This window comes from Pelophylax lessonae (genome assembly GCF_965119305.1).
Source record: "Pelophylax lessonae genome assembly, chromosome: 11".
Lineage (NCBI taxonomy): Eukaryota > Metazoa > Chordata > Amphibia > Anura > Ranidae > Pelophylax > Pelophylax lessonae.
In genome coordinates this window covers 76871414-76897095 of record NC_138778.1, presented here as the reverse complement: position 1 = coordinate 76897095, position 25682 = coordinate 76871414, and the positions used below count along the sequence as shown (strand labels likewise).

The 25682-nt window shown below is 46.2% G+C and overlaps 1 protein-coding gene across 1 annotated transcript in view; it reads left to right on the top strand.

The window, feature by feature from the left end:
• The window catches only part of HID1 (HID1 domain containing), a 283981-nt gene that overhangs the window by 59488 nt on the left and 198811 nt on the right, over positions 1 to 25682 (top strand). The window contains exons 2-3 of the mRNA XM_082271220.1: positions 17778 to 17927; positions 19656 to 19826. Of these exons, the coding sequence (XP_082127346.1) occupies positions 17778 to 17927; positions 19656 to 19826 (321 nt within the window). The remainder of the gene's footprint in view (positions 1 to 17777; positions 17928 to 19655; positions 19827 to 25682) is intronic.

Here is a 25682-nt window from a genome sequence, read left to right as displayed (position 1 = left end):
GGAATGGATTGCCCAGATGGGGGAGGTGATTAGATTGGAGAAATACATTTATCAACACTGGGGCAGCCTGGGCAAGTTTGAGAAACTGTGGGCTCCCTGGCTGGCAGTGCCTGGCTTGGCGCCGGTGGATCTGGTGCTAGACAGACTGGTAGCGGGTGGGCTGTGAATGTAATCTTTGACACCTCTGTGGGGTGAGTGTATTTTTGTTTTATGCTGTTCGCTGCCTGTTTGGGGGCCAGAAGTGCTGTATTTTTTCCTATTTTATTTAGTTACTGACTTGGAAGCAGGATGTTTCTTACATTTGTTGTGTGTATGTTGGGGGGCGTGCCTGCCCTGGACTCTGACTTGGTTTTCTTTGCACAAAGTTTAAAAAAGTTCTTCTAATAAAGAAAAAACTAGATTCCTTCCTGTGCTGACACATTTATGTCTGCAGTACCTTGTTTGTTGCCGTCCATACAATTTTAAATGCTAGCTACAGCATGTCTCTTTTTCTCATCCTAATGTGGTCTGTATCTGACAGCAGGTGCAGTGGGACTGAGCCTGCACTGCAAGGGTTATAGTTAAATAATTAGGTTGAAAAAAGAAAAGTCCATCTAGTTCAGTGATGGCAAACCTTGGCACCCCAGATGTTTTGGAACTACATTTCCCATGATGCTCAACTACAATGCAGAGAGTGCATGAGCATCATGGGAAATGTAGTTCCAAAACATCTGGGGTGCCAAGGTTCGCCATCAATGATGTAGTTCATGAGGTTACCTGCTCATGTTAAGTCTAGGGGATATAGAAAATAATATTTACTTAACTGCTCATCTGTGCTGCTAGACTGGTCTGTCTGCAACCCCCATGCTCTAGTAGTCTAGGGCAGTGTTTTTTTTAAACTTTTTTCATTTAAGGCACCCTTTAAAATTCTGAACAGTCACTAGGCACCCCATTCCAAAATGTAAATAATTATTCATAGTTTTACATAATGCAGCAACATCCACACATGTAGGACACCCAACATTAGAGGTGATTTATTCTTTCACAGCAAATACACTTTTGCACACTGATACTGACTAGTATTCCAATGTGTCTCTTATCCTTCAATTTCCCTCCATCAGTCAGCTAATGTGACCCCGGTGCTGAGGGATAGGGGTACAGGAGGGTCAAACAAGCATGCTGTGGAGACAACAGAAATTCTCCTTATCAACTGATGACATCATTGGTCATTAGGATGTCAGTGTCTAGAAAGTTGTAATGGTGCATAATGAATATCTGTGGCTTTGTGTAACTAAAAGGCAGCCTTCGTCCACCCTCTGGCCTGTATACAATTTTTGATCAATGTTTAGGCATTTTACCAAATGGCACCCCTGAAGAAGCCTCAAGGCACCCTGGTTGAAAAAGGATGGTCTATGGTCCTGATGTCCTCAAGACTGCTAAAATATGTCGCACAACTTAATCCTTGTATTATGGACTGGAAACTGATTACACCAATGTTTCGTTACTCGTATTCTCCTTATGTTGTTCTCCATGTTGGAGTATTGTTTAAATTCTTTGAAAATTCAATAAAAATTTATTGAAAGTAAGACTGATGCAGGGTCCATAGCCCTGCATTGGATTGGGAAAGTCCACCACTGCAGCTCCATATGCTAAGGGAGTAGAGGATTGCAAGTTAAGAGTGTAAAACTCTCCACTAGAATAAACGAGCGGTTAGCTCTTGTAGTACAGGTGCAGTCCCCCAGGGGAAAATTTTTTAGTTTCCTGGAGTTGGGCTTTAAAACGCTCATATGGACCTGCTTTTTAGCAAGCAAATCTGGATTCAGAAGTATATCACTGATAGAAAAGTCTGAGGATTTGCTGGTATTTGTTTATTTGTCTATTTAGATCTCTGCTGGCAGTTAAGTCCTTCAGTGCTTAGTAGCACAGGCTAGTCCCTCATTGCGGTACATTGCGGTGGGAACCGCCGCTATCGCCATTTAAAGGGCCAGCGCCATAAAATTTCTAAGTGTGTTTTATGGAGTCCCAGGATAGCAAATTCCCCCCAGCTCTGGTGGAGTGTTCAGGTACTCCTGAATCCTCTGCTATAGTCTCACTTACTGCTGCACTTGTGACTTTAGCGTACAAAGTGGATCTGTTGATATCTGAGCGGGCTTCAAAGAAAAGGCCCAGGCTTTCTCAATCTTCTGATTGGGAACTAGATATGGTAGCCACGGACAGTGTACCTCCTGAGGGGTCTCAGTCCTCTCATCTGAATGGGGAGGAGGGGGAGGATTCCCCCTCTGGGTCGGCCAGAGAACGCGCTGCAATGTCTGCGCTCATTAGCTCTGTTAAAGACACGCTACATTTAGAGGATGAGCCCCACCCGCCGGATAAGCGGTCTTCCTTTGGGACCCGCAGAACCCAGAAGTCGGTTCAGGTGTTCCCCTGTCCCGCTGAGTTTCACGAAACGGTGAACGAACAATGGCGCAATTTAAAGCGCAATTTTGTGGTACCTACGTGGTTTCAGTACCGTTATCCCTTTACGTCTCCGAAGGATTCGTGCTGGACTGTGGCCCCTAAGGTGGACCACACGGTATCCAGGTTAAACAAAGCCACTCTGATGCCGCCCACACTAGCATGGCTGCCTAGTCCGCCTCGACCAGAAGGGGCGCCCTCACCCGTTTCAGGGGTGGGGGAACGTCTGCGCTGTTTTCCCGAACCTTGGCTGGCCAAGATTCAGGACAGATGGGTTCAGGAACTCATTCGGTCAGGGTACAAGATAGAATTTCGATCACGCCCAGCAGACAGATTCTTTCCCTCAAATCTTCATTCGACCCCAGATCGTTTCCAAGATCTCCAACGGGCGGTTCAGGATCTCCTCACCCAGGGGGTGATCGTTCCGGTGCCACATCGGGACAAGTTTCGGGGTTTTTACTCAAATCTGTTCACGGTGCCAAGAAAGGAGGGCAAGGTGCATCCAATTCTGGACCTAAAGTTTCTGAACCGCTTTGTGCGGGTTCAAAAGTTGTGCATGGAATCCCTCAGATCGGTGGTGGCCTCCCTGAGTCCAGGAGATTTCCTGTCTTCCATCGACCTCAAGGATGCGTATTTACAAATCCCCATCTACGAAGGTCATCAGAGGTACCTCCGATTCGCAATTGCGGAGGAGCACTATCAGTTTGTGGCGTTGCCTTTCGGTCTCGCTTCGGCTCCAAGGGTGTTTACCAAAGTGTTGGCTCCTGTCCTGGCCCTGTTTCGGGCACAGGGGATTGCAGTCCTTGGGTATCTGGACGATCTCCTGTTAAGGTCGAGTTCCAGTCCAACTCTGTTGCGCGATCTGTCAACCACAGTTCAGACGCTCCGGGAGTTCGGGTGGACCATCAATTTTCAGAAGTCAACATTGTCTCCTTCTGTTCGCCTCCCTTACCTGGGGATGGTTCTGGACTCCGCCCAAGCAAAAGTCTTCCTGCCGGAGGACAAACTCCGGACTCTACAGAACGAGGTCAGGTCCCTCAGGGACAACAAATCCTCATCACTCAGGACCTGCATGCGGTCCCCGGGATGGATGGTGTCAGCCTTCGAGGCGATATCATTTGCACAGTTCCACACACGATCTCTGCAAGCAGAGATTCTGGCCAGGTGGGACAGGCATCCTCAGTCCTTGGAAAGGAGGATATCTTTGAACCACCTAGTCAGAGTGGATCTTCTGTGGTGGCTCCAGTCTCCTGCTCTGACGGAAGGGAAATCCTTCCGGCCATTGTTATGGACGGGGATCACCACGGATGCCAGCCTGTCGGGCTGGGGTGGCGTTCTGGGCAATTTGTCTGCCCAGGGCACTTGGTCGGAGGAGGGATCCTCTCTACCGATAAATGTCTTGGAACTGAGAGCGATCAGACTGTTTGCTCCGTTGGTCGGATCGGCTTCGGGGTCGCCCTGTGCGTGTGCAGACGGACAACGCAACTGCGGTGGCTTACATCAATCACCAAGGGGGCACCAAGAGTGTCCTGGTGGCCAAGGAGGTGGCCCAGATTCCAGTTTGGGCGGAAGCCAATGTCCCAGCTCTTTCCGCAGTCCACATCCCGGGTGTGGAGAATTGGCAAGCGGATTACCTGAGTCATCAGGTGTTGGATCCAGGGGAATGGTCCCTTCATCCGGAGGTGTTTCACCTCCTGTGTGCCTGGTGGGAGACTCCGGACATCGATCTGTTTGCATCTCGCCTTAACAGAAAGGTCCAAAGGTTTGTGGCCAGGTCTCGGGATCCTCTGGCCAACGTCACATCCGCCCTAGTGGCTCCTTGGAGCCAGTATTGGCTGATTTGTGCCTTCCTTCCGCTCGTACTCCTGCTGAGGTTTCTGCGCCGGGTGGCGGTGGAAGGCATGCTGGTCGTTCTGGTGGCAACAGACTGGCCCCGGCGGTCTTGGTACGCAGACCTGGTGGGAATGGTCGTAGATCCTCCATGGAGACTTCCTCTGTGGGAAGACCTGCTGTCTCAAGGACCGATTTTCCATCCTGCTTCACGGTCGCTGGCTTTAATGGCCTGGCTGTCAAAAGCAAGGTATTGAGGGATAGAGGCCTCCTATGATTTGGTGATTCCTACTCTTTTGAAGGCCAGGAAATCGACTTCAAGGTGTGAATCGCTGCAGCTGCACCCTCGCTTGTTTTCTATAGCTAGGGTTTTGGCCTTTTTACAAAAAGGGGTTGAGCAGCGCTATGCTTTGGGAACTATCAAGGGCCAAGTGTCGGCCTTGGCTATTTACTTCCAACCTGCGTTGGCTACGAATGGCTTGAGTCGCACTTTTAATCAGGGGGTGCGTCATCTGGCTCCTCTGAGGAGATCCCTGTTGCCTCCATGGGATCTCAATCTGGTTTTGTCTGTTCTTTAAAAGCCTCCTTTTGAGAATATTTGGGAGTTTTCTCTGCTTTCCTTGTCGCAGAAGGTTGCCTTCCTAGGGACTATTACTTCTGCTCACAGAGTATCTGAGTTTGCTTCGCTGTACTGTCGTTCACCTTCACCAAATTTGTTCAATTTATTCATAAATAGCATCAAGGACGACGGGATCATTAGCTCAATCTCAGTTTTTGCAGATGACACAAAATTAAGCAGGGCAATAACTTCACATCATGTTGTAGAAATCTTACAGAATGACCTGAACAAAATAACAGAGTGGGCAACTACATGGCAAATGAGGTTTAATGTGGAGAAGTGTAAGGTGTTGCACTTGGGGACTAAAAACATAAACGCAAAATACGCTTTAGGGGGGGGAACCTCTGAGGGAATCCAAAATTGAGAAAGATCTAGGAGTCTTAGTAGAAGATAGACTAAGCAATAGCATGCAATATCAAGCTGCAGCTGCCAAAGCCGGTAGAATATTAGCATGCATGAGGAAGGGGATATATTCCAGAGATAACTATAATCCTACCAATTTATAAAACCATGGTCCAAACACATCTGGAGTACTCTGTCTAGTTCTGGTCGCCAGTCCTCAGAAAGGATGTGTTGGAACTGGAGAGAGTAGAGAAGGGCAACTAAACTAATTAGGGGATTGGAAGACCTTAATTATGAAGAGCGCTTACAAGCACTTGATTTATTCTCCCTGGAAAAGAGACGCCTGAGAGGCGACATGATGGAGATTTTACAAATACCTCAATGGAGATCTCGGCATAGAAAAAAACGATTCAGTTGCAAGGAATGTAAGAGGACACGAGGCCAATGCGATTAGAGGAGAAGCGATTTAACCTAAGGCTACGCAGGTTTTTTTTTTTTTTTTTTGGTAAGGGCTATAAGATTGTGACGCCGCTCCAAGTAGACGTCTATCGACGAAACCGGTAGGGCGGAGTCTTCGACGTCAGTACGTCATTTCTGGAGCCAGAGCCGTGGAACGCGGAAGCTTCCCGGCGAACACCACCACTGATCGAGGACAGCCTGATTCTTCCCTGTGAGTTACTATACGCTTTTTCTATACACGCTTGCGATATGGTACCAGGGGGTTCCCCTCTCTGTATTTCTTTTTGAGGACCACACATCAAGAAATCAGAGGGAGTGAAGGAGCCCCTAGACGATATCCAATATAGAAAAGACTCACCAGGTTGTATATAGGGTGCGACACCTAGCGGCCACGCAGGTATCTGCAACCCAGATTTCTTCAGATTTACCCGCAAATTGCTTGCATTGAATGGCTTTAAAATCTATCTTTTCACTTTTGTTCACCAAAGCACAGAGGGTTTAAGATTTCTTTATTGTGCACAATCACTTTAAACCTGTCTTTCAGACAGGTCACTCCTTTAATGAAAAATAAAAAATCACCGTCTTGTCTTTAGTTTTGTGTCTCTTTTTTGCATCAGCACTCTGCACTTTGTTATTTGCAATTTTAAAGGCACAGAGTATGTACTCTCACTAAAATTGGTCTTTGAAAAACCATGAGTCACATGTGCACTTTATAAGTTATACCTTATTAAAAACAGCACATTCAGCACTTTTAATTTTATATATATATTTTGTATATATTCCTTATAATTTTTATACCACTATTTATGATATTTATTCACCAAATGTATTTATGTTTTTAACACGGTAGCGCCGTTCACAACCCCGCTTGCACACATTTCATTATAAGATTGTGGAACTCTCTACTACAAATGGTGGTAACTGCGGGGAGTACGGCTACTTTTAAAAAATTCTTGGACGTACATCTCAAAGATCAAAACATTCAGGGGTATGGAAAATGAATACATCCACACACACCTACACAGGTTGAACTGGATGGGCTATTGTCTTTATTCAACCCCAACTACTATGTAACTAAGCAACCTTATTTGGTGGTTCACAGGGATAAAGTAGTTCTCCGCCCTAATCAGTCTTTTCTCCCTAAGGTGGTGTCAGATTTTCATCTTAATGAAGACATCGTGTTGCCTTCCTAATGTCCTAAGCCTAAGCAGCCCAAAGAATTTTCCTTGCACTCTTTGGATGTGTTCGGGCGATAAAAGTTTATCTGACAGTTACTCAGTCCTTTAGAAAATCAGACTCTCTATTTGTCCTTACGGACAGTCCTCGCAAAGGTTTGGCTACGTCTGCTGCGACCATTTCGAGGTGGATCAGGCAGACAGTTGTTCAGGCTTATTCATTCAAGGGTCAGGGTCCTCCTTTCCCTGTGAAGGTGCATTCTACTGGAGCGCTGAGTCTCTTGAGCTTTTCACTCATGGTTAGTGTTTGGCTGAAGCCCTGCAAGAGAAACACATTGCATACTAGCTCATTATGAAATACTTACCTTAGAACGAGCCCCCGCCGTGCCGCCCGCTTACCTCTATGACAGGCGACATGTCCAGTCGCCCGTCTTCTGGGATTGCGGCATCCGGCCATCTGATTGGCCGGAGCCGCGGTGACGTCATTCCAGCGCGCGGGAGCCAACGGTCACGGCACGGGGCTCTGAAGGAACGGCACGAGCACATGCCTTCAGAGCTCATGCCCCAGTGACGTCACTGGCTGCATGTAAGGTAAATATCTCCTAAACGGTACATGTTTAAGAGATATTTACAGTACCTATAGGTAAGCCTTATCATAGGCTTACCTATAGGTACAACCTGCAGAGGAGGGTTTACTTCCTCCTTTAAATCATAATGACAACAGAAGCTACCCAAATGACCCTGATCAAAAGTTTACATGCCCTGGTGATTTTGGACTGATAACATGCACACAAGTTGACACAAAGTAGTTTAAATGGCTATTAAAGGTAACCATCCTCGCCTGTGAGCTGTTTGCTTGTAATTAGTGTGTGTGTATAAAAGGTCAATGAGTTTCTGGACTCCTGACAGACCCTTGCATCTTTCATCCAGTGCTGCACTGACATTGCTGGATTCCGAGTCATGGGGAAAGCAAAATAATTGTCAAAGGATCTACGGGAAAAGGTAGTTGAACTGTATAAAACAGGAAAGGGATATAAAAAGATATCCAAAGAATTGAGAATGCCAATACGCAGTGTTCAAACTCTAATCAAGAAGTGGAAAAGGAGGGGTTCTGTTGAAACCAAACCAGGGTCAGGTAGACCAACTAAAATTTCAGCCACAACTTCCAGGAAAATTGTTTGGGATTCAAAGAAAAACCCACAAATAGCTTCAGGTGAAATACAGGACTCTAAAAACATGTGGTGTGGCTGTTTTAAGATGCACAATAAGTCGCCAGAAGAAAGCCATTACTATGGAGATGCCACAAAGTATCCTGCTTACAAGACGCCAAACAGCACAGAGACAAGCCTCAAACCTTCTGGCACAAAGTCAATTGGAGTGAGGAGACCAAAATTGAGCTTTTTGGCCACAACCATAAACGCTACATTTGGAAAGGAAACAACAAGGCCTATGATGTGGAAAGGAAACAACAAGGCCTATGATGTGGAAAGGAAACAACAAGGCCTATGATGAAAGGTACATTCCTACTGTAAAAACACGAAGGTGGATCACTGATGTTTGGGGGATGTGTGAGCTACAAAGGCACAGGAAATTTGGACAGAATTGATGGCAAGATGAATGTAGTATGTTATCAAATACTGGAGGAAAATTTGCATTCATCAGCCCAGAAGCTGCACGTGGGATGTACTTGGACAAGGATTTTAAGCACAAGGCCAAGTCGACCTGATATTGGCTACAGCAGAATAAAGTGAAGGTTCTGGAGTGGCTATCTCAGTCTCCTGACCTCAGTATCGTTGAGCTACTCTGGGGAGATCTCAAACATATAGTTCATGCAAGACCGCCCAAGAATTTACAGGAACTGGAGGCTTTTTGCCAGGAAGAATGGGCAGCTTTACCATCTGAGAAGATCAGAGCCTCATCCACAGGTACCACAAAAGACTTCAAGCTGTCATTGATGTTAAAGGAGGCTATACATGGTATAAGGAAATGGGGTATGTTAACTTTTGATCAGGGTCATTTGGGTAGTTTCTGTTGTCCTTTATGATTTAAAAAGCGTAAACACTGTTGATAATAAATGGCTTCAGCCAAACACTAACCATGAGTGAAAGAAAAGTTTCGCTATCGTTCATTGACAGATGCAGCTCTATATTCTTCTTAACCATTGGGTTATGCTGCTTCCTACAGGAGTAGGACACTAGGCTGGAAAAGTCTTTATCACATCTATGGGGCAGTCCCTGGGGGTATACACCACTTACTCTGCTATAGGCATTCTGTTCTTTCTGCCTAGTTCAGGAGTAGGACCTAGTTGCCTGCTGGTATTTCGGTCCTAGCATGTTATTAAATTTTTTTAGCTATGTTCCTGAGAGAACTACACTCAACAGCCAGGCGTCGGACTGGATATTATAGATCCTTATGGCCTCTCAGTCTGGCCAGGGAGCATGTGCAGGTCGCAGCTCACCATGACATAGCCCCTCTGGACGGGGGCTGGTCCCCACCTATATATCGTTGGTATGGTGAGTAGTGTCCCCCCCCCCCCAAATCTCTTGTGGTTTTGGGGTGGATGTGGGCACCTCCCTGGGATGGTGGGACCCTCAGGTTATTCCCCATCCTCCATATCCCCCTCTTATATGTGGGGTCCCTAGGGAACTTCCCCCATCGACCATCCAATGCTCCCCCCTGAGGCCATCCTCCCCACTATTTCATAGGGGGTCACTACCTTAATCGGGTATGGTGCAGGGGCTGTAGCAGGCGATGGGGGCCCTTGGGGGGAGGGGTGGCGCTCCAATGCCGCTGATCACTCGATCAGCTGGGTTTTTTCCTGGTGGGGGTCCTTGCCAGGTCCCCCCTATGCCTGCTGATCGCTGGCTCCCTCAGGGGATCCTGTAGACTGCATGGCATGTCATGGAACATAGAAACATAGAATGTGTCGGCAGATAAGAACCATTTGGCCCATCTAGTCTGCCCAATATATCTGAATCCTATGAATAGTCCCTGGCCCTATCTTATATGAAGGATAGCCTTATGCCTATCCCATGCATGCTTAAACTCCTTCACTGTATTTGCAGCTACCACTTCTGCAGGAAGGTTATTCCATGCATCCACTACTCTCTCAGTAAAGTAATACTTCCTCATATTACTTTTAAACCTTTGCCCCTCTAATTTAAAACTGTGTCCTCTTGTGGTAGTTTTTCTTCTTTTAAATATGCTCTCCTCCTTTACCGAGTTGATTCCCTTTATGTATTTAAAAGTTTCTATCATATCCCCTCTGTCTCTTCTTTCTTCCAAGCTATACATGTTAAGGTCCTTTAACCTTTCCTGGTAAGTTTTTTCCTGCAATCCATGTACTAGTTTAGTAGCTCTTCTCTGAACTCTCTCTAGAGTATCTATATCCTTCTGGAGATATGGCCTCCAGTACTGCGCACAATACTCCAAGTGAGGTCTCACCAGTGTTCTGTACAGCGGCATAAGCACTTCTCTCTTTCTACTGCTTATACCTCTCCCTATACATCCAAGCATTCTGCTGGCATTTCGTGCTGCTCTATTACATTGTCTTCCCACCTTTAAGTCTTCTGAAATAATTACTCCTAAATCCCTTTCCTCAGATACTGAGGTCAGGACTGTGTCAAATATTCTATATTCTGCCCTTGGGTTTTTACGTCCCAGGTGCATTATCTTGCACTTATCCACATTAGATTTCAGTTGCCAGAGTTCTGACCATTCTTCTAGTTTTCCTAAATCCTTTTCCATTTGGCGTTTCCCTCCAGGAACATCAACCCTGTTACATATCTTTGTGTCATCAGCAAAAAGACAAACCTTACCATCGAAGGCCTTTTGCAATATCACTTATGAAGATATTAAACAAAATTGGTCCCAGTACAGATCCCTGAGGTACCCCACTGGTAACATGACCTTGTTCTGAATGTTCTCCATTGACTACAACCCTCTGTTGTCTGTCACTCAGCCACTGCCTAATCCACTCCACAATATGGGAGTCCATGCTCAATGACTGCAGTTTATTGATAAGTCTTCTATGTGGGACAGTGTCAAAAGCCTTACTAAAATCTAGATATGCAATGTCTACTGCACCTCCACCGTCTATTATTTTAGTCACCCAGTCAAAAAAATCTATAAGATTTTACATAGTTACATAGTTACATAGTTAGTGAGGTTGAAAAAAGACACAAGTCCATCCAGTTCAACCCATGATGCGTGTGTGTGTTTGCTTTTAACCGTACATTGTGTACCCCTGTATGTTGTGGTCTTTAAGGTGTACATCTAATAGTTTTTTGAAACTATCTATGCTCCCCGCTGATACGACTGCTTGTGGAAGAGAATTCCACATCCTTACCGCTCTTACAGTGAAGAACCCCTTACGCACTTTAAGGTTAAACCGCCTTTCCTCAAGTTTTAGTGAGTGGCCACGTGTCTTATTGTATCTCCTTTCTCTGAATAGTTTGTTCCTTATGCTAGGGTCGCCAGTACAGTATTTGTACATTGATATCATATCCCCCCTCAATCGTCTCTTCTCCAGAGAGAATAGGTTCAGTGCTTGTAGTCTTTCCTCATAGCCGATGTCCTCCATTCCCCTAATTATTTTTGTTGCCCTCCTCTGGACTTTCTCCAGTTCCAGCACATCCTTCCTGCGGACCGGTGCCCAGAACTGGACAGCATACTCCAGATGTGGCCGGACCAGAGTCTTGTAGAGCGGGAGAATAATCTCTTTATTTCTGGAGTGAATCCCCTTTTTTATACATCCCAGTATTCTGTTGGCTTTGCTTGCGGCGGCTTGGCATTGCATGCCACTGCCAAGCCTGTTGTCTACCAGTACCCCCAAGTCCTTTTCCATCCTAGACTCACCCAGAGGTTCACCCCCTAGTGAATAGCTTGCTTTCTGGTTTCTGGCACCCAAGTGCATTACTTTACATTTTTCTACATTAAACCTCATCTGCCATGTGGTTGCCCACCCCGTTATTTTGTTCAGGTCTGCTTGCAAGATTTCCACACGACGCCCGCTGCCTCCCCGGCCGCCGGGGGCTCCCGCGTCCGGGGCCGGTTCTCCCCCTCCTCTTCCAGCCAGGGACTCCCTGAAGTAATCCCATGTTGTTTTTCATCTTGCAATCCATGGGATTTAAGATGTTCCACAATCCTATCCTTTAATAGGGTTTCCATTAATTTGCCTACTATTGATGTCAGACTCACTGGTCTATAGTTGCTCGATTCCTCCCTACTACCTTTCTTGTGAATGGGCACGACATTTGCCAATTTCCAATCTTCCGGGACGACTCCTGTTACTAATGATTGGTTAAATAAATCTGTTAATGGTTTTGCCAGCTCACCACTAAGCTCTTTTAATAATTTTGGGTGTATCTCATCAGGACCCTGTGACTTATTTGTCTTCACTTTAGACAGCAATCTTAGAACTTCTTCCTCTGTAAAGACACATGCATCAAACGATTCATTAGTCATCCTTTCAAGTGGAGGTCCTTCTCCTTTTTCTTCTGTAAAAACTGAACAGAAGTATTCATTAAGGCAGTCGGCTAGCCCTTTATTCTCTTCTACATACCTTCCGTCCTTTGTTTTTAATTTAGTTATTCCTTGTTTTAATTTCCTTTTTTCATTTATATATCTGAAGAATCTTATCCCCCTTTTTCATAGACTGAGCTAGTTTTTCTTCTGCCTGCGCTTTAGAAGTTCTTATAACTTGCTTGGCCTCTTTCTGCCTAATCTTGTAGATTTCCTTATCTTCATTGCTCTGGGTTTTTTTTATAATTACAAAATGCTAGCTTTTTATTTTTAATGATTTGGGCCACTTCTGCTGAGTACCACAGTGGTCTCTTCCTTTTTTTGCTTTTACTGACAAGTCTAATGCAATTTTCTGTTGCCTTCAATAATGCACCTTTTAAGTAGTCCCATTTCTCCTGGACTCCATGTAATCCATACCAGTCTGATAAGGACTCATTTATGACTAATTTCATTTTTGAAAAGTCTGTTTTTCTAAAATCTAAAACTTTTGTTTTTGTGTGGTGTGACTCTTTCACAGTTCTTATATTAAACCACACTGACTGGTGATCACTGGATCCCAAGGTTTCGCCTACAATGACATCATATACTGAATCCCCATTTGTGAATACCAGATCCAAAATGGCCTCCCTCCGGGTTGGCTCCTCAACCACTTGTTGCAGAGACAACCCCAGTAGGGAGTTTAGAATATCTGTACTCCTGGTAGAACTTGCTATTTTGGTTTTCCAGTTTATATCTGGAAGATTGAAATCTCCCATAATGATAACTTCTCCTTTCATTGTCATTTTAGCTATTTCTTCAACTAGTAGATCATCTAGTTCTTTGACTTGACCAGGTGGTCTATATATCACACCTACACGAGTTACTGCATGATTAGCAAACTGCAACGTAACCCAAACTGACTCTATGTTGGCTTCACCAACTTGTATTAGGTTAGATTTAATGCTATCTTTCACATACAGGGCCACTCCTCCTCCTCCTTTCTTGCCTTCTCTGTCTCTTCTGTATAAAGAGTACCCTGGTATGGTTATGTCCCAGTCATTTCTTTCATTAAACCATGTCTCCGTAACAGCCACTAAATCTACATTCTCAGATGCCATAATTGACCCAAGTTCATTGATTTTTTTACCTAAACTGCGAGCATTTGTAGACAGGACTCTGAGCTTATCATTTCTTAACCTCTGTGCTTCTGACCTGTTCTGGCATTGTTTCGGGGGGCAATTGGACTCTTGTAATTCCATTCTTTTGCCCCCCCTTCCTAGTTTAAATACTCTTTCGCAAATTCTTGGAGTTGTTCACTAAGTACATTTGTTCCTTTGAGAGAAAGATGCAAACCATCTTTTTTGTACAGTTCCTTTCTATTCCAAGTAGAGCTATCATGAGAAACAAAGCCAAATCCTTGCTCTTGACACCATTTACTAAGCCATATGTTGAACTCCTTTATGCGCCTCTGCCTATCATTCTGAACATTATGCACAGGCAGAACTTCAGAAAATGAAATGGTGGATGCAAAATCCTGTACGTCATTTCCAAGTGTGATAAAAGATTTTTTCACCTCTGACACTTCATTGCAAGCCAGGTCATTTGTCCCTAGATGGACAAGAACAGGCCGCCATTTTCCAGTAGATCAGCAGTATTCTACTCAGCAGCTATCTCTTAGTAGTTTCCCATTGAAATGCATTGGGCCTCCCCATTGAAATGCATTGAGCGGCCATTTTACTCAGAGAACGACGTGCAGCAGTGATTGGCAAGGCTTTAACCCTAGTGCTGACCCAGGTACTTCCTCTTCCTGTGAAGATCGTTTTTCTGCACTTTCCAGGCTGGCTCTGCTTTCACTGATATCGGGTGGTGGTGAGTCGATTGGGGTCCCTGTAGGTTGCTCTCCCACTCTGCTATATTGCAGTTTAGTGTGCTGGGTCTTGTAGTACTGCTGGTGCAGCATTGTGGAGCCATTTTTCTGCTGTATCCTTAAAGTGACACTGCGCTGTCCCCGGGATAACATGCATTCCCAGGAGCAAGTCTCACCTACTGATCCCCTCCTTGGTGTTGCAGGGACCTCTGGGTCGCAACCCTTGTATGCCTTAACGGCCATTTTGGAAACCCTGGTGTTAAGTTGATTTGACTAGTAAAAAGCGCCCACTACCTTCACCTGCCTCATCTGTATCCTCAGATTCTGAGGTTGATATGGCGCCACAGACGAGAGTCACCTTGCGGGATCTGCACCACCACATGGCGAGGATGAACTATCCTCCCCTGCAGCCATGCGGGAAAACACGCTGGTGGAGGCACTTAGTGTCAGTGCTGATGAATCTACAGCGTCAGGGACGCGCGTGTCCTTTGGCACACACAAATCCCAGAAGTCGAGCAAGGTTTTCCCTTGTCTGGAACTTTTTGACAAAATTGTCACAGTGGGGGCGCCTTAAACACATGTTTGTCGTGCCGAATCGCTTTAAGAGGCGCTACCCCTTTACGGACGCTGTACTCAATAAATAGACCATTCCACCAAAGGTGGACCATCCGGTCCCCAGACTGAACAAATCTACTGTGGTCCCGGTGGAGGAGTACCTGGTCTTTAAAGGCCCTGTTGATAGAAGGCTTGAGATGCTGTTCTGCCACTTACATGTGATAGCGGGTTCACTACTTAGACCGGTCTTTGCTTTCACTCTGGTGTCCCAGACCATAACAGAATGGGCAAAGTTACTAAAAAGTGATTTGGAAGCAGCAGTTTCCCCCGGGCCTTGCAGAGATAATGGACCAAATGGTCTAAGCCTTACTATTTATATGTGATGCGTCTTTAGATGCGGCCTGCCTTGCGGCTAGAATTTCCGCGGTAGGGGTGACTATTAGACGCATGGTGTGGCTAAAAAGCTGGTCTGCGGACCAGACTTCTAAAAAGGCTCTGTCAGATCTCCCCTTTTGGTTCTTCATTGGATGAACTTATCAAAGGGCTTACAGGTGGGAAGAGTACTCTTCTTCCTCAGTCCGCTAAGGGCAAGTCTCCACGTCAGATGGGGCTCTTATTTTTCAGCACACAGGTGGCCCTTTTTGTGCCTCGGGCAGCAGGAGAAAGGATCTAAGCCATTTCCAAGAAAACGTGGTTGGGGTAAGCCTAGAGCAGGACCCTCCCGATCTGCAGACAAGTCCCCTTCTGCATGGAGCCGCGCCTTCACCCGCAACTGGGGTAGGGGGGGGGGAGTCTTTGTTTCTTTCCGAAAAACCATGGATCTCCTTGATTCAGGACAAATGTGTCCACAAACTGATCCGATCGGGTTACACGATCGAATTCAGGTCTCAACTATCGGACAGATTCATTGTCCAATCTATGCCTATCTCCAGATTGGCTAAGGAATCTACGAGAGATGGTACACGATCTGCTGTTGCAAGGGGCGATTGTGTCGGTTCCCTCTTAGGAATGCTTTCAAGGGTTCTATTCAAACCTGTTCACTGTTCCCAGGAAAGAAGGCAAAGTGCGTTCAGTAATGGACCTCAAGACTTTAAACTGCATTGTGCGGGTACAGAAGTTTCGAATTGAGTCCATTCGTGCGGTAGTGGCATCCCTACACCAAGGGGACTTTTTGGCCTTCATCGATATCAAGGACTCCTATCTACACATCCCTATTTACACTGGACACCAGAGTTTTCTTCGCTTTGCTGTGGGAGAGGAGCATTATCAATTTGTGGCGTTACTCTTTGGTCTTGCCTCTGGTCCCAGGGTCTTCACCAAGGTGTTGGCTCCGGTATTGGCATTACTGCGACAGCGGGGTATTGCGGTACTGGGGTAACTGGATGATCTCCTCTTAAGAGTAGACTCCCATTCAGTCCTGTTGGACAACTTGTCAATCACTCTGCAAGAGTTCAGTTGGAACATCAATTTCAAAAAATCTGCTCTTGTCCCATCTTCCAAACTGGATTTTCTTGGACTGACTCTGGACTGTTTCTCGATCTGGAAAAGCTGCAAAAGTTGCAGAGAGCGATTTTGCTTGCTGTTATCCAGCAATCTGTCCTCTCTGCGGACTTGTATGCAAGCTCTAGGACTGATGGTGTCTGCCGATGCCACAGACGCACTGGTGGCTGCTTTGGGACGTCCCAATGGTTAAGAAGAATATGGAGCTGCGTCTGTCAATGAACGATAGAGCAAACTGGATTTCTTGACTTATCGTAAAATCCTTTTCTTTTAAAGTTCATTGACAGACGCAGCACCCGCCCCTCTATATGAGTTGGGTTGGGGTTTTTTCTTCTGACACTGCTTGCAACAAAACTGAATGCCTATAGCAGAGTGAGTGGGTGTATACCCCCAGGGACTGCCCCATAGGCGGGGTAAAGACTTTTCCTGCCTAGTGTCCTACTCCTGTAGGGGGCAGCATAACCCAATAGTTAAAAAGAATATGGAGCTGTGTTGGTCAATGAACCTGAGAAGAGGAGGATCATGTCTGCTTTGTGCAAAACCACTACACAGAGCAGGTAAGTATAACATGTTTGTTATTTTAATAGAAAAAAAAGGAGACTTTACAATCACTTTAAGATAGCAATACCAGTACCCTATCCATACGGGTCCAGTGCTATTTTCCCACTTTCCACAACTATGTGGGGTTTAATCACACCATTGCATGTAATGTGTGAACCAATGTATGTATTAGGTTAATGCAATTTTGTTAATGGGCCCTAAGTGAGAATTTTGGAATGGCATGGTTTTCAGTGACCGTGGGTATTAAAGTTAGAGGATCAGAATGGCAACTAGCATTCACAGAGGGAGAGGTTAGTATGACAGCTTGCATATTCCCTGAGAGAAAGGCTTAAGCTGCCATTCCTGACCCCGACTGCTAAAAATGTTACTTGCTTGGTTGTCATGTGGAATCAAAGGCTTCACTAATTTCGAAGTCACTGATCCAAAACAAGTAAAACCAAGCATGCAGAAAGTCGGAACGTCTGATCCTAAATTTGCACGATTCAGAAAGCACTGATGCCATTGACTCATCATGACTTGACAGGCAACTAGCATTTTCCAAAAGAAGCTTGCAAATTTCTCTTGGCACAGATTTACTGTAACTAACTGATTTTTATAGGACTCGTTCACACCAGGTGATTAAATAAGCACTTCACCCCATGTCACTGTGCTACTGTGCGTTAAAACAATTGAAATTACCGGTAAATATTTTTTCAATATAATTATGATAAAAAGGTATAAAACAATGCATCGCATAGCCCCTTCACAGCATAGACAAGTGGGTTGGCATTATGCGCAGCATAACGCACAGCTACTGGTGTGAATAAACCCTATACACTATAAAACGCTTTTATAAAAAACTTTCTAAGCTTGTAAGAAGATTATAAAATATGTCATTTGTGCCCTTTTGTCTACCCTAAATAATGCTCTCTCCCTCCATGTGTGTTTCTTGCAGCCTGTGGAAGCCACAGATGATGCCTTCTGGGATCAATTTTGGTCAGATACTGCCACATCTGTACAGGATGTGTTTGCTTTAATCCCAGCTGCTGAGATCCGTGCTGTTCGTGAGGAGTCCCCATCAAATCTAGCTACACTATGTTACAAGGTGATGTCATAGGGATGACCTCGAAAGCTGTTAAAAGGAATTTCTGCAGATAAATATGGGAGCTGCCATTGCTGACATGTCATTCTGTGGATGGAGGAATCTCCCTTTGCCGGCTATGGTATCCTGACCGCTGCACCCATAGCTGTCAAAATACTGGAACAGTGACTGCATCTGATTAGATGCAGCCGCTGTTTTGCTGACAATTTTCTTGGCTCGTTTGATTTTTGGCTCAATGGATTTTGGGTGGGAGGGTAGGTACTGACCTTGCCACCCATGGTTTGAATTTTGGCCAGTTCATTGGAAACCAGATGAAATTGCTCCATGTATGGCCAGCTTAAAGTGGTTGTTAAGCCACTTATTTAAAATCATCTAATCCCCTCTGTAATATAACAAAAAATATGCAGATTGGTTCCTATATTAGAGTGGCTCTCGGCACTCAGCTGACTCCTTGACTCTCTCCTCTGCCCGGCTGACAGCTCTAGTGGGTGGGGCCAAGCACTGCCGCTGACATCAGCCGGAGAGGAGGGGAAGAGAGGAGAGAGAGCTGAGCGTTCGCGTGATCGCCGGGAGCCACTCTGATATAGGTACCAATCTCATATTTTTTTCTATAACCGACACAGGGAAAGTTATTGTTATATTACAGAGGGGATTCGATGATTTTAAATGAAATATAATAGCAGCAGGAGGGGAGGGGGCGGGCACTGACCCGAGCAGGCAGGAAGGGGAGGGGGATAGAAGACAGTGCAGGGCTGCTGATGACGGAGGCACCTAAACTGACCATGGTGTCAGCAGTCCTGATACACCATGGTCAGTTTACAGTGGGAGGGTTGGAATATGCCAGGATCAGCCAGGTTTCTTAGGTGTTACAAGGGACCAAAATAAACTGCACAAGCACTGTGCTGTATAACATGCTTTAGGGCCTTTTCACACGGCTGCTCCGTGTGAAAGCTCTGCTGCCGTCCTTTTTTTTTTTTTTTCATGGAGCGGATGACATTTCTGTCATCCGCTCCGTCTGCCTGCATATCATCCCATCCGTTTGCGGATGATATGCGGACATAATGTAAGTCTATGGCATTGCGGATGTCAGCGGGTGACACTGCTGACATCCGATTTTCCTTCCTTTCTGTTTTTTGAACGGATGAAAAAATAGGGTTCTGTTCCGTTCCAAAAAACGGAACAGAACTGAAAGGAGGAAAATCGGATGTCAGCGGATGGTATTCCGCTGACATCCGCAGTGCCATTGACATTCATTATGTCCGCAAATCATCCGCAAAAAAATAGGATGATTTGCGGACACACGGAGCGGCCGTGTGAAAGAGCCCTTAGTCGTCCTGGCACACAGGGACCATGCTGGTGATTTAACTGAGCTGCATGTGCCACAGAAGACTGCAAGCAGACAAGTAGGCTTACTTTGATGCAGATGAGACCATTACATGTCTCTTCTGCGATAAATACCCTGCCTGCTCATAAGTTTGCAGTGTTGACCTTGGGTCCTCTTTAAGCCTTCATACTTTGCTAGCTTCACACTTGTTCCAGGTCATTGATTGCGAAGTAATGAAACAAATATAAGACTGACCATTCTGTTGCTTGCAACTAGGATATATTTATGTTCAACCTTTCATGTTTAATTTAAGTGATGTATATAGACTTACATCTGATCAGTAGTTTAATATGTTTTCCATGGCTTCATTGTTCGAACCTAATGTGACAAATAATTGTGCTTTGCAGGCAGTGGAAAAGCTGGTGGCTGGTGTAGACACTGGATGTAACTCAGACAAAGAAAGACAGATGGTATTGAATTGTGCTCGGTTACTGACTCGGGTATTGCCGTACATCTTCGAGGACCCAGACTGGAGGGGATTTTTCTGGTCCTCTGTGCCTGGAGCAGGGAGGAGCCAGGTGAGCTATATTTCATATATTGATACTAGTGCATTGCATTACATTATTTAAAAAAAAAAAAATAATTTTAGTAAAAGTAAAAGCATGTCTGAAGCATACAATGTAACATCCTAGAATGATACTAAGGCAAGCTCCTGTCTTTCTACCCAGTCTGGATATGTGCCATATTATCAGCGCAGTATTAACAGACAATCTCGGTGACCTTGTTGAAAAGAAGAGCGTTAAAGCATGCTGCGCTTCCTTTAGAATGCTTACAGACATCATCTGTCACTTTCTACCCTTAATATTCTTTCCCCACTCAGTGGTGTCGCCCATGTTGGTTTTTTGCAGTTAAGTACTGAGCTTGCGTGGAGGACTGACAGATATGTCATGAAACTTAGTCATTTATTGCATTGCACATGCATCTGGAGGAAGGGCAATGGTGTAGTGCACAGAGAGCACTTGAGCTAGCCATAGACTGGCAGATTTGTTTTGTTTATCCCTAAACAGAGTTGGAGGAATCTTCCCTGATGGCATTGTATTTAGTAGCCGCAGCACCCATGGCTGCTTCAATACCTGAACAGCGACTACATCTGATAGGATGCAGTCACTGTTTGGCTGATCATTTTCCACTTGGCTCAATCAATTTTTAAATTGACTTTTTTGTTGAGCTTGATGGGGCTTGCAGGGCCATCAATGGCTCGAACGGTGTTTAATTCAGCTCGATTTGGATAAAATGTAATCTATAAATGGCCAGCTTATTAGTCTGCTCTTCCTTTTTCATGGGACTTACATGGGACTTAATAAAAAGAAAAACTTGCGCAAGTAATAACCTTGTTGAGAAAACCATAATATTAGAAGAGCCACACTAAAAATGAATTGACTGAAAACAAAATACTGGGCATAAATTTTATTTCTCTATCATTCATTGACGGACGCAGTCCTCTGATGCATATCAGTAGTGTTATACTGCCCCCTATAGTAGTAGGACACTAGGCAGAAAAAAGTTCTGGCTACGTCTAGGTGCAGTCCCAGGGGGTATACCCTCTCTCTCCCTACTATAGGATTTCAGTTTTAATCTGCCTAGTCAGTAGTAAGGACCTAATTCCTTACTGGGATCTCTGGTCCTGGCAACGTTTTTTCTAGATAGTTTTTTCTAGTTAGCTTTTTCTCCGGATTTTTTTCCTGTGAGATCTCTGGTCCTGGCAAAAAAGTGTTTATCTCTTACATCCTCCGACAGTCGCGGCCCACTCATACAGTCTTCACTTATAGTTATTGACTTCATCTCCACAGGAGTTTCTAGGCTTAAGACTTGAAAAAGAACAATTAATCTACATAGTCACACCCATGGGGGCTGTCCTTCTAGTCCAATACCCCCCTGCAATAGCCATCCCAATTCAATTTGTCTTCTGCCTAGCTTAGGAGTGGATAGGCTTCCCTGTGCTGAGGCTACAGTCTCAGCCTTCCTCTTTTTTCTTTTCTGATTTATTTTCAAAAAATGTCTTTTTTCTTTACATTGCTAGCTGTTTATTTTATCAGCACTAGTTAGTGGATCTTCGGATGAAGACAGCGTTTGTGGAGCCGGGAATCGGACTGACCATCCTGGTTCTCCAGGACAGAGGGTCAGATGGAATCCCAGCCCGCCATCGAGCATTTCGCAGGCTATGTGTTCGCCCTGGTCTCACAAACGACTAATCCCTGTCCTACCTCACTGGACACAGCATTGGTTCGTCCATGCACTTCTAGTGTCCTGCGTTCTAGTGTCCTGCGTTCTGGTTGGCGGCACTCCCCTGCCATCTGAGGGTGGGCGGTTTCCCGCTTGATATGAGGCACCCCACGCCATTGGGTACAGGTACTGCGTTGCTTTTCTGGCGGTTGCGTTGCCCACCCCTCATGTCTACACTGCTTTGGGACGTCCCCATAAGTGAAGACTGTATGAGTGGGCGGCGACTGTTGGAGGACGTAAGAGAAAATTTAATTTTTGTAAAATCTTACCGTAAAATTCCTTTCTCTGAGTCCTCCGTCAGTCGCGCCCCTGCCCCTCTTTGGGGGTTTTTTTTATACACTATCACTGCTTGCGACCAAACTGAATTGGGATGGCTATTGCAGGGGGGTATTGGACTAGAAGGACAGCCCCCATGGGTGTGACTATGTAGATTAATTGTTGTTTTACAAGTCTTATGCCTAGAAATTCCTGTGGAGTTGAAGTCAATACCCATAAGTGAAGACTGTATGAGTGGGCGGCGACTGTCGGAGGACTCAGAGAAAGGAATTTTACGGTAAGATTTTACAAAAATTCCGTTTTTTTTTTTTTTTTTTCCTGTGAGTTCTACAAGCAACTATGCCGGTTCTGGGCGATGGGCTGGATATATAGATCCCAGTCGGCCAGCGAGCGCGTGCAGACATTAACTCCGCGCTGGGACTGGCCCCGCGAGTTAAACGTCTCGCCAGGTCGCATATGACTGGGTCTAGGCCCGAGTCACAGCGTTCCTATTTGGCCGACAACTCCCCTCCCACTTCGGTGGAGAGGGGTCCTGTCAGGAGGTGGCGCCCACCTGTGTTCCTGGTATGGTGAGTAAATGGATTTTGGGGTGGATGCAGGCCTCTCCCAGAGACGGTTGGACCCTCACAATCCCGGGTTCCCCTCTGTCCTGTCATGCACCCCCTCTCCTATCCCCCCACCACGCGGGGCTTTTTGGGCCTACTACTGGGGGCTGGGACCACGTTCTCAGGCCGCATGGGGGTCAGGCAAACAAACGATCATGCAGGGGGGGGTCCCGGTCTGTACTTCCAGGGCCCACCTGCTGATCGATTACATTGTGGAGTCTGGGGGGTCCCCCTGAGGGTCCTCGGTTGCTCCGCTCGCCACGCGGGATGCCATTTTCTTGTAGCCACATGTGCTGCAGGGTTCGGCTGCTATCTTGGTACACCCGGTTCGGCCGTCAATGGCAGGGCAGTACCCCCCAAAATGACCCCTTTTTTGGAAAATAGACACCCCAATAAATTTCCTGAGAGGCATGTTAAGCCTTTAATGCACGTTAATATGTTTAACGTTGAATTTTATTGTCACAGGTGTTTGAAAAATAATTTTTTTTACACAAAGTTGTCATTGAAATGAGATATTGCTCATGCATGCCATGGATATATGTGGAATTATACCCCAAAATACATTCTGCTGCTTCTCCTGAGTATGAGGATACCACGTGTGAGTCCGTTTGGCAGTCTAGCCAGTTTCGGAGGCCATGAAATGCAAAGATAGCGCAAACCCACCCCCCCAAATGACCCCTTTTCGGAAAGTAGAAACCCTAAGCTATTTGCTGAGAGGCATGTTGAGTATTTTGCAGATCTCACTTTTTTGTCACAAAGTTTTGAAAAAAAAAATACATTTCTCTTTTTCATTCATTTACAGACACAGCTCCATATCTTCTTTACCATTGGGCTTATGCTGCTCTCTCTTCAGGAGTAGGACTAGGCGGAAACTTTTTTGGTTTCGCCCCTGAGGCAGTCCCATGGGGTATACCATCTTTTCCTGCTATAGGACTTCAGTTTTTTTCTGCCTAGTCAGGAGTAAGGACCTGGCTCTCTGCTGGGATCTGCGGTCCTGGCATTCTTTCCTTTTTTTATGGAATTTTTTACTTTTTCTTTATTATTTTTATTCCTGTGTGAACTACAATCAACCTGTTCCTGTGTGAACTACAATCAACAGCCGGACAGAGTGACGCACTGAATATCCTAGATCCTTATGGCCTTCCCAGTCTGGCCTGCGAGCGTGACCCAACAGTTAGCTCCGCGCTAGGTTGGTCGCGACATAGCCACACTGGACGGGTCTGGCCAGCGAGTGAAACGCATTTCGATGTCACATAGCCCTGATCACGACCGCAGTCACGATCAGAGTCGCAGTGTACCTTGGGCCGCAGCATCCCCATTCCAAGATGGAGCAGTGGACTGCTGGGAGTAGTGCCCGCCTGGTGCCATGGTGTGGTTAGTGTCCCCCCTCCTTTCTTTCTGAATTGCTGGGGTGGTCACGGGCCCTCCCTGGGGATGGTAGGCCCCCTCCTGCGTCCTCCCTTCTCCTCAAGTTTTTTTCCCCCATCTACACAGCGGTGTTCCCCCTGTGTAGATTGCCCTCACCTGCCCCCTGTCTCCCCCCCCCCCCTTAGCCCATTTAGGGGTGCACGGGTGTATTTGTGTAGGTAGGCTTGTCTGGTGTTGGGCCGGAGAGTGGTGGGTGGGTGCAACTGTCTGTCCCCCTTTTTGGGGGTGCCTGTAACTTGGTGCTGCGGGGGGGGGGGGGGGGAGTCCCCTCGGGGGAGTCCCCTCGGGGGAGTCCCCTCCTGGTAGATGACTCTTCCCTGGGGTCCAGTGGGGTCCCAGGTCCTGTGCAGCATGGCCACTTTGCCGTGGATGCTGCATTCCCAGCTTTGGCGGCCATATTTTGTGTTTTCCATATAAAAATGTTTCTGTTGTGCACGGTGCAACTCCGATTATCCCCTTGTTGGCAATGGAGCCTCTGTGTGTGTGTGTGTGTGTGTGTGTATCCCCACCTGACCCACTCCTGGAAGCTGCGGGACCCTCATGGTCTCAGTCTTCCCTGGCGGCCATGACGGCAGTGCTGGAGTCACTTGTATCCAAGGTAGATATGGCCCTGCAAAGGAGGCCTAGCAAGAAGTGCCCCCTAGCTTCACCTATATCCTCTGCCTCTTCAGGGTCTGAGGTGGGTTTGGCCACCGCTGACGAGAGTCAGCCCACTGGGTCTGCGTCCACGCATGTTGAGTGCTCTAACAGTGAGGACGAGCCCTCCTCCGCAGCCGCGCATGAAAAAATGCTGGTGGAGGCCCTAATTGTGTCAGTACAGGAAACTTTAAAATTGGAGGACTCAGCTGATGCTGAGTCTGTGACGCCGGTGCAGTTTGGCACCCGCAATTCTTCCAAGGTGACAAAGGTGTTCCCCTTTCCGGCCTATTTTGACGAGATTGTTACTAGTCAGTGGGATTCCCCGAAAACGCATGGTTGGAATACCTAAGCGCTTCGCTTGGAGATATCCCTTTGAGGAGTCTCTCCTAAAAAAAAAAAAACGTATGGTTCCACCGTTGGACTCTCAGGTTTCCAATTAAAATAAGGCTACGCTTTTGCGGTGGAGGATTCTCCATCCTTTAAGGATCCCGTAGACAGGAGAGCTGAGGCTGGGGAGTCTCAGCCACATTCAAGGCTACAGACACCATACAGTGGTTGGAAAACTCTACCACCTGCAGCTCCAGGGCCGCAAAGACCGAGTCCCCCTTCAAAAAAAAAAAACCTAATAATCTAATCTACTATTACAATTACCTCAGGCATAAGTGAAACCAGTGAGACTAGGGAAGTTTGGAACGTGCACATCCACCAGTCCAGCTTCCCTAACTATACTATACTATACTATCATACCCCAGCGGGCTTCTGCCACCTGTCCTGTCTTTAGGCCTAGTAACGACGTTGAAGTTGCCACCAAAAACCACTTGCTGGGATGAAAAAAGATAAGGCTTGACTGCCGTAAGAAGGCTTTTCCTTGCTCACTTGGTCTGCGGACCATAAAAATGTATAGGGCGAAGGGATAGCCCCCTCAAGACAGTGTCTACCACCAGACATCTACCAAACTCCACCTCAATCACTCGTCGGCAGTCTACAGAACCAGTCTTAAAAAGGACTGTGACTCCACTACAAGGCTCAGCCGCAAGAGACCAGAGGGAGGGCCCACATCTCCATTCCTCCCTCTTTGCCAGGTGCATCTCTGGCACCGATGCCAGCCAGGTCTCTTGCAAAAATAAAAAGTCAGCTTCAACCTGGCTGAGAAAATCAAAGGCCATATAACGAGCACCTGTAGACCGAATGCTTGCGACATTA